The 10,143-nt window shown below is 36.7% G+C and overlaps 1 protein-coding gene across 1 annotated transcript in view; it reads left to right on the forward strand.

Annotated features, from left to right (window-relative positions):
* The window catches only part of Ube2w (ubiquitin conjugating enzyme E2 W), a 58,364-nt gene extending 50,027 nt beyond the window's left edge, over window positions 1-8,337 (forward strand). Inside the window, exon 6 of the mRNA XM_048358491.1 lies at window positions 5,088-8,337. Within this exon, the coding sequence (XP_048214448.1) occupies window positions 5,088-5,101 (14 nt within the window). The 3' untranslated portion in view covers window positions 5,102-8,337. The remainder of the gene's footprint in view (window positions 1-5,087) is intronic.
* Window positions 8,338-10,143: the final 1,806 nt, after the last annotated feature.

A 10,143-nucleotide genomic window follows, 5' to 3' on the forward strand; every position in this document is an offset into this window, starting at 1 on the left:
GATTATGGTTTGAAGCTGACTGAAGAAGAAAAGTCTGCAAGACTCCATTACAAAATATCCAGAAAAAAGCAAGGCTGGAGAAATGGTTCAGAGGGCTGGGTATGTGGCTTAGTGGTAGAGTGCTTGCCTAGCATGCATGAAGCCCTGGTTCCTCAGTGCCACATACACAGAAAAAGCCAGAAGTGATGCTGTGGCTTAAAGTGATAGGGCGCTAGCCTTGAGCAAAAGAAGCTCAGGGACAGTGCCCAGGCCCTGAGTTCAAGCCCCAGGACTGGCAAAAAAAAAGAGAATGGTTCAGATGGTAGAATGGCAGCCACTCAAGCAGCCTAAGTGAGTATGATGATGCTGAGTTAAAACCCCAGAGCCAGCCAAAGGTTATATTCATTAATGTACTTTTTTGTCCAGGTAATGATGAGCATTCTGTTTTTGCTTCAGGAAAATCATGATTACCTACTCCCATTTTAGCATATAGTTTCCAAGAAATATGAACTTTTGCCAATTATTTCTGTCTTTCAGATAGAATTTTGCTGTTTTCCAGGCTAGACTTTAATTGGGCTAAGTGTTTGTTCCTCCACAGCCTCTGAAGTAGCATGCCATCATGCTCAACAGACTCTATATCTTAGCATCATCTTATTCTCAAAGGATTATAAGAACAGATCAGTTACCACGGGTGACCTGCGAAGTTAATCATAAAGATAAGAGATTCAGGACTGGAGATGTAGCTCAGTTGTAGAGCACATGCTTAGTATGCGCAAGAGCATAGGCTTATTCCTTAGCAGAGTCCCCCTCCCCACCCCCAGAAAAGCTTTTCTATTTTTGTCTTTTTGTGGTGGTGGGAGATCTAACCTTAGCCACCGAACTGCCCTTCAAATTCAGTAAATTCAGTGGAACATGTAGCATTCAGTCTCAGGAAACTAGAATTCTGAGTCTCAGATCTACTACTTTGTGGTCATTCTATGTGTTGCTGACCAACAGAAATGGGTCAAGGTGGGTCAGTGTGTCAGATGCAAACAGAGAGGCCAGAGAAGTTTAGATTTACAGAGAGTATGTGTACTCTAAAAAAAGGGGCTTCCTGTAGGCAGGGTGGAGATACAGAAATAACAAGGCTGAAATTCATTTCATCTCCTAATATAAGGAAGTTCAGATGACATACCAGAGTTGAGCTGCCGGAAACCAGGGCTGTGTTCTTGGAAAAAGCTTCTCAGCTCAAGCTCATTTCCTCCAAATTATTATTTAAACTCCCTTAAAAACCTACTACCTCATTGATGAAAGTAAACTGTACAACTCATGGGTGAAGACGGGAGGGAGGGACTAAGAGAGAGTGAGGGAACAGAGGACACCATGAGAAAGGAAATGGACTCATTACCTGACTCACATAATTGTAATTCCTCTGTATATCACCTCTATAATAACAATAAAATAAATTAATTTTTTAAAACGTACCTATTAGGGCTGGGGATATGGCCTAGTGGCAAGAGTGCTTGTCTCGCGTACATGAAGCCCTGGGTTCAATTCCCCAGCACCACATATACAGAAAATGGCCAGAAGTGGCGCTGTGGCTCAAGTGGCAGAGTGCTATTCTTTTTTTTTTTTTGGCCAGTCCTGGGGCTTGGACTCAGGGCCTGAATACTGTCCCTGGCTTCTTTTTGCTCAAGGCTAGCACTCTGCCACTTGAGCCGCAGCGCCACTTCTGGCCATTTTCTGTATATGTGGTGCTGGGGAATCGGACCCAGGGCCTCATGTATACGAGGCAGGCACTCTTGCCACTAGGCCATATCCCCAGCCCCAGAGTGCTATTCTTGAGCAAAAAAAAAAAAGCCAGGGACACTCAGGCCCTGAGTCCAAGCCCCAGGACTGGCCAAAATAAATAAATAAATAAAAATAAAACGTACCTATTAGTATTTCTGTGCACATTTTATATTAACACTGATTTCTTTTTCTTTTTTTTTTTTTTTTTGCCAGTCCTGGGGTTTGAACCCAGGGCCTGAGCACTGACCCTGGCTTCTTTTTGCTCAAAGCTAGCACTCTACCACTTGAGCCATATTGCCACTTCCGGACTTTTTCTGTTTATGTGGTGCTGAGATATTGAACCCAGGGCTTCATGCATGCTAGGCAAGCACTCTACCACTAAGCCACATTCCCAGCCCTGTACTGATTTCTTTTGGGGTTCTTTAACACACAATGACTTACTGAAGTTTAAAAAAACAACCTTGTTAGTGTTTAGTCCTTGGATATAAAAAATTTCATTGATATGTTAGTACTCTCCTATCTGTGGAATTGACTCTCAATGTTTTCCAGAACTCTTACAGTTTCTGTTCACTGAGGAGTTGAAGTCTTACATGTATTAGGAAGCAAATTGTTATGTTGCCAGTTAAGGCAGGGGTCCATATTCTTTGAAAAGTCAGTTATGCAGGGAACATGAGGTTAAAATAAAGGAGCATAATCAAAATAGGTTTGTGAAATAGTTAACATACAGATGTGCTGAGGAATTGGCTTAGGATTTGGATGTTGACTTTTTAACTTAAAAAAATTACCTTTTAGGTAGTTAGACAAAGGGGTTTCAACTCAACATGTCAATGTTTAAGTATCCTGCAACTTGAGGATTTTGACATTTTGTTAGAAAAATCGCTGTATATCTGCTTGAATGAATTCCCTAATTTTATATTATGAAACAGGCGAAATTATTTTTCTTGATAAAAGTACAAGGTATCTTTTTTACATTATAAAATTATTACAAGGAGGTATAAATATATTGTTTTATTTTGCTGGGGATTAGATCCAGGGTATGTGCTATACCATGTAGCTACAGGCCAAGACCCCCCTCCTTCCCATTTTTTTTCTAAAATTACTTTATTGCCTTTTTTTTTTTTTTTTTTTTTTGCTAGTCCTGGGTCTTGAACTCAGGGCCTGGGCAACTGTCCTTGAGGTTCTTTTGCTTCTAGCACCCTACCACTTGAGCAATAGTGCCACTTCTTGCTTTTTCTGTTTATGTGGTACTGAGGAATCAAACCCAGGGCTTTGTGCATGCTAGGCAAACACTCTACCGCTTGGCCAAACTCCTGGCCCTTTATTGTTGTTTTAAACAAGCCCTTGGCTTTATTTATTTTTTTTTTTTTTTATTTTGGCTAGTCCTGGGGCTTGGACTCAGGGCCTGAGCACTGTCCCTGGCTTCTTTTTGCTCAAGGCTAGCACTCTGCCACTTGAGCCACAGCGCCACTTCTGGCCATTTTCTGTATATGGCCATTTTCTGTATATGTGGTGCTGGGGAATTGAACCCAGGGCCTCATGTATACGAGGCAAGCACCCTTGCCACTAGGCCATATCCCCAGCCCCCTTGGCTTTATTTTTGAGATAGGATCTTGCTGTGTAGCTCAGGCCAATGATCCAGGCTGGCCTCTCATTCAAGACCCTCCTATTTCAGCCTCCCAAGTGCTATGTTACATCCATCACCACTCCTGATGAGTCTATCATTGAACTACATTCTCAACCTTAGATAAAATATTTTTGTATCTGATGTTGAAATTGGAACCCGTTGCCTTACACATGCTAGGAAAACACTATTACTAAGTTGTATCCCCAGCTCCTAACTTATTTTCAAAGTCTACCTTGTTTTCTCTATGCCTAAGTTACAGGATCATGAACTCTTATTTCTCCAGCCACTAGGTTTTACTGTGGTGTTTTTTATTTGGTTTGGTTTTTTTTTGTCAGTTGTGGAGCCTAAACTGGCCTGGGTGCTGTCCCTGAGCTTTTTCGCACAAGGCTAGCAGTTCCAGGTTTTCTAGTGGTAATTGGGGATACGAGTCTCACAGCCTTTCTGCCTAGACAGGCTTTGAACTGTGATCCTCAGATTTCAGCCTCTCTGAATAGCTAGGATTACACGTGTGAGCCACTGGCACCTGATACTTTACTGATTTTTGCTTATCATTTAGTCTTGGGAATTTTATTAGTGTGTCAGTTCTTCTATGGAATAGTAATTTTTCTCTGGAGAATGGTAGTATAAATGCTTAGAATAAAGAATAGAATAGAATAAAGAAGAATAGTAGAATAAATGCTTTTGACTTGTTTTGTGAAATAATTAACTAATTAATGCTAGTATTAGGGCTTGAACTCCAGAGTCAGATCTGTCTCTAAGCTTTTTTGCTCAAGGCTAGCACTCTGCCACTTGAAACACAGCTCAACTTCTGGTTTTATTTTATGTTTTGTTTATGGTGGTTAGTTGGTGATAAGTCTTCCCTGCCTGGAATGGCTTATAACCACAATTCTTAGATCTCAGCTTCCTGCGTAGCTAGGAATATAGGCATGAGCCACCCGATGACTGGCTGTGAAATAAATTTTGTAATGAGGGCTGGGGATATAGCCTAGTGGCAAGAGTGCCTGCCTCGGATACATGAGGCCCTAGGTTCGATTCCCCAGCACCACATATACAGAAAACGGCCAGAAGCGGCGCTGTGGCTCAAGTGGCAGAGTGCTAGCCTTGAGCGGGAAAAAGCCAGGGACAGTGCTCAGGCCCTGAGTCCAAGGCCCAGGACTGGCCAAAAAAAAAATAAAATAAAATAAAAAAATAAATAAATAAATTTTGTAATGAAAGTTATAAACTTTAAAAGTTGTCTGTTATATACAGTGTGCATAGGCTACCAGGAAGTATAAATAATTTGGTGGAATTTCTAAATAACTTGTGCATATATATTTATATTTGTTGAAAACAGCCTGTCAAAAGATGTAATCATAAATTGTGTACAATTTAAAAATGATAAAAATTAGTTATTTCAAAAGAAAATTTAGACTATGAGTCAATTTGAAAATCATGTTTCATTGTTGAATTCTTAGTTTAATGAAATGCCATATTGTGTTAAATAGCATGGCAGTCAGTGATGGTTGGAAGTTTACTTACAATTTTAAGTTGTTGCCCCTAAGAGAGTTATCTTGATATTGTATGAATTGGAATTTTTATTTTCAATGATTGGGGTGTCAAGTCAAATAAGTCAACATGTTCTTGCTACCTGAAATTATTTCTATATTAGACTAACTTATAGATTTAATTTATCATGCCTGATATTTAAATTCTCTTTTTTCTCGTTCTCTTAAAGATGATACTTGTTGATGCCACTGTTGTCGTCATCCTCCTAGCAGAAGATAGTCCTACTGAGAAAAAATGAGCACTTTGATCATTCAGTCTTTGAACTTTAACATTTGACTGGAAGTGACCTATAGGCAATGAAGACTACTTCCTTTTACTGCATTTTTACTCGTGTGCATTCTGGGCGCATGTTGATCGCTGGTTTAGTCCAGACAACTGACATGCTTTTATTAGTCATACAGTATTAATGCAGGTGTCAGGAAATGTCAAATATAATTCCATTTTTTTAATTTTATTTTTTTAAGCTTTTGGAAAAGTTCCAGGTCCTCATGTATTGTGCAATAACAATGACTTCCCTGGTGGTTTGGGGACGTTCATTGCCGGCAATGGACGTTTGTAACAGGAAAAGTTTTCATTAATTCCTGCCGCTCCGTGATTAATGCATGATAGGGCCTAAGAAATGAATTTATCGGTTATAGTGGGAGTATAATAAAGTGAGGGATCCAGAATTGCTTTGAAAGTTTCACCCCAATTGTTTATATTTGGATTCTATGCACTGTGATCCTAACAACATGCGTCTTCAAAAGGACTATAATGAACGATCATTGCGTATTTATTTAATTGTTTATATCTGCTGTCAAATTGTTTTGACATGGAAGGTTTTCGAATAACATTGGCAGAGAGGTACAATATGTTATCCCTATGGTGAAAATAAATTCATTTGTTGTAAATAGTTCCTCAGTCTCTGGAGTAAAGGAATGAATAATATAGGGTTTAATCAAGGCTTTACTTGGGAAGTAAGGAAACTGACAGTGATGGTTAAATTGCTGCAGTCCATCCTTCAGGCTTGTTATTTGTATATTAAAGATTTTTTTTTCCCAAGTAGATTATGCTGTTACTTCTTGCTAGCCATCAGCATGAGCCCTACTGCTAAACACTATTTCATTTATTTATGTTTGGAGAATTCTAAACATTTTTGTTTGTGATCTTGTTTCTTTTTGTTATGTTTTATGTCAGATTTGAATGTTATAATTACCTTCATTGAAAAACTTTTGTCACATTTTTTTTCCTTGTAAATTTTCTTGTCCTTCAATCCTGTACCCTAAAATAAGAAATACATTTTTTGACAGAGGCTTAATGTTTTAACAAAATGTGTGGACATTTTTATTTTAAGATTTTGGCAAAAGTACACTATAAATGGTATGCTTGCTTGTTTGTCTCACACAATCCTAGTTTTTCCTGGAGGGATTTTTGTTTTGTTTTCTTGTTACTGAAAAGACTTTGCTCACAGCTAGATAGGTTTTCTATATTTAAAAAAATGTTGAAAAGTCCCATTCTCAGTACCATGTAAGTTAATGATACTGCAACTAGGTTCTCTTTTTAAAAAGCAATTGATGTATTTTATAAATTACCTTTTCACATATGCAAAATCTGTTTTTACTACAATGTTATTTTTACTAATGCCTTATTGTTGCACTCTTTGAAGTATCCTGTAGTGAGTATGTTAATCAGTATGAGCTTGAACATAAAAGCCAGTTGGCTGAAAGATCTGAAATATGTACCCCAGTAAAACCATCCAATAAGTAACTGATAAAGAATCTTGAAAAAATTGTTTTTAATCTCTGTGTAGATGACATTTTGTAGCTTTGTACATGTTGTTAATTAAGGGCATATAATTTTACATACAAAGTATGATTGCTGAACTCAGGGGTGGGTAGACTTCAAAAATTTGTTGTAGAAATAACTAGAAAAAGAAATTAAAACCATGGCCAGCTAGCAAATTATGGAGACTGTTTATACTACTAATTAGCAACTACCACTTTTAAAAATTCTAAGTATTTTTGTTCTAGCTTGCCTAGATACGCATAAATTCTTACAGTGATCACTATCAATTTTATTAGCTGGCCTATTTAATCTGGTTAAAATATTTGAACTATTCTGAGTTTTTAAACTGCTTTTAATATGAAAATTACAGCTGTATATTATGTATTTTCCTATCTTACATAACTGCCCTAATCTACTGATTAACTTGATCTTTTCCATTGGGGGAGGGATATAGGGAAGTCACTCTCTGTATTGCTGGTCCTCTTACTAAACTTCTTTTTTGAAGAAATGACCTGTGATATTTAGTCACCAAAGGAATTAAGGTACCAGGTCAAAGATGAACAATGCTAGGTCATATAGTACCTTAGTCAAGTTTCTTATAACATACCTCTCTCTAAATACAGATACCATAAAATAAAATGGAGGGAAAAAGCAGAAAACCAAATACTTTTTGGTGTGTGTTACGGTTCAAAGTAGAAAACAGAAAGATGAAATACCATAAACTATAGGAACACCAACCATTTCAAATTCATGATCAAGTTAACTTTGCTTCCTTGAATTTAGGAGTGATTGGAAACTCTTTTGTTTGCACTTAGATGTAATCATTTGATATGTGAGCTACATAATTGAAAGTCATAGGACATTTATCTTAGTCATTCTACTAAGGGTAAGTAAGGGCTTTGTAATAAGAGAAAAATAATATTTCACTATATAGTTTGAAAACAATCAAAATACCAAGAAATTTATGTAAGAATATTATTTACTCTGCATTCCTTCCATGGAGCACTAGGCCTACAGAATTATACATTTATACTTAGATGTGTTATTTTTCCTCCCTCCCTCCCTCCCTCTCTCTCTTTCCTTCTTTTAGGCCATTCTTCTGGTTTGCCAATTTTGTTAAGACTGTGATTCAATTTCTTATTTATGCATGCTTAGGTCATGAACTTGGTGCCCTTTCAAAAAAGTTTTTGTCAGAAATTTAATGCCGTAAGTTTTAAGAAGAAAGATTTCTGTTTTTTAAGGGAAATTAAAAATAAATTTTATGGTTATTCTCTTAAGGAATTATGATTTATTTCTAATGAATTTGTAATGTGTACGTTCTCATTTAGCCAGAGGGAAGTAAAACATTTTTAATCACCAGAAGAAAGTCCTGGAAATAGCTTTTATGTAGTTAACAGCAGTTCAACTGAACAGAGTTAATCCTTCTCCTTTTGAATAGGTACATAAATATCTGTTAAAAGATAACTGCCTTAGTTTACTGCTTTTTTTCCTTCTAGGTCTGAAATATGCAGTCATTAGATACCTATGGTGGATAATAACTTGCCAAAATTCTAAAACATACTAATGACTTTCCAGATGGCATCAAAGGTGAATTGACAAAAACATAGAAGGATTTAGTGATATGAAAATGCTATAATAAGTAGTTATTTCTGGTTAATTAAGCCCTTTAAAATATCTGTTGTTTTTGAGAATCAAGATATTTGTTTAAACTAGTTTAAAGCTTCCTATAACAAAAGAGGAGATACTCTCTTATTTTTTAAAAAAAAAACCTTAATAAAAAACTCAGTGTCAATAGTTACAAGCCTTTATGGTTACTGCTGCTTATATTCCTTTATCTCACTTTTTTTGTGCATAGATGGAAGCTTAAAGCTTATAGTTCTGTGTAACTGTGTATGTATGTAAATTGGTTCTCGAAGAAAGTACCTGAGACTTAACCGTATCTTACTTTTTGGAAGATTCGTTGTTAAAGTCAGTTACATTACTATTCTGTGTTATGCTAGTATATTTTATGACTATATGATTGATGAAGGTGTCTTTTAGTCTGTACCATTTAGTTGCTATCTTTGCAGATCTTTTCAGTGTGTGTGTGTGTGTGTGTGTGTGTGTGTGTGTGTGTCCCACTTTTTGATAGTTGGAGATAAAAGAGTCTGACAGATTCTCCTGCCTGGGCTGGCTATGATCCTCACATCTCAGTCTCATGAGTAGCAAAGATTACAGGTATAAGTCTCTAGCACTTGGCTCTTTTCAGATTTTTTTTAAAGTACTTTTTATTGTTACTATAAAAGTGTTGTACAGGCTGAGAATGTGGCTTAGTGGTAGAGTGTTTGCCTAGCATGCATGAAGCCCTGGGTTTGATTCCTTAGTACCACATAAACAAGCCAGAAGTGGTGCTGTGCTCAAGTGGTAGAGTGCTAGCCTTGAGCAGAAGGAGCTCAGGGACAGTGCCCAGGCCCTGAGTTCATGCCCAGGACTGGCAAAAAAAAAAAAAAAAAAAAAAAAAAAAAGTCTGTAAAGGTGGTGTACATAGGGGTTTCACTTACAGAAGTCAGGTAATAAGTATATTTCTTTTTGGACAATGTAACCTCTTCCCTTGCTCCCATCCCCACCCAAAAGTTGTATAGTTCATTTTCAACATGGTGCCTAGTGAGTACCACTGCTGCATTTCTTCACCCTCTGTCCCTTATTTATTCCTCTTTTCCCCCTTTTAAAATATTTTTCTTCATTCCTGTGTCTCTTCATTGTTGTTCAAGGTTCAGTCTCCAGTAGATTAATCTTCCAGCTTCTGGGTTACTATTATAATTGCGTCATCATTTTAAGGCTAAGGAATCTAGAGAAGGAAGGTAATTAAGCATAATATTTTTAAATGAAAAAAATGTCCTTCCTTACAAATAAAACATGGTTTTCTGATTCCTAATGTTTCATCAGTTGATGGATAAGTTTATTGAATAAACTTAAATGAACTCAGACCCATAATTCAGTTCTTCAGGAAAAATATTGAAGGGATTTTATTTGTTTACCTTTGGGTGGGGCTTCATATTGCTCAAATTTTCTTAAATTTCTAAACTATTTTGACATAGGATTTAATCATGTACCTCAAACTTAATTCTGCCTAAAAAGTTGAAGTTATGGTCTGAATGTGATCCTGGTTGTGAGGTATTGTCATTCTCAGATTTATTATTAAGATTTGTATTTAGTGTTGAATCTTCAGAATGACTGTGTGATTGTCTTTAAGATATAAATGTTGATGATAGTATCTGAAGCTAGTTTGAATATGTGGAAGGATTTTTTTAGTAGAAGCTAGTCTAAATATACCTCTGAGCACTGTTCTACTTACAAGTAAGCGTTGAGTGGGAAGCAGATTCGGTTCTCCTTGTTTCTTGGGACTACTCCACATGGATTTTGAGCAAAGATTAATTGTATAATTTAAGTTGTTTTTCTTCCAAAGCATAACTAAAATTCAT

The sequence above is a fragment of the Perognathus longimembris genome, chromosome 12 (assembly GCF_023159225.1).
Source record: "Perognathus longimembris pacificus isolate PPM17 chromosome 12, ASM2315922v1, whole genome shotgun sequence".
Classification (NCBI taxonomy): domain Eukaryota; kingdom Metazoa; phylum Chordata; class Mammalia; order Rodentia; family Heteromyidae; genus Perognathus; species Perognathus longimembris.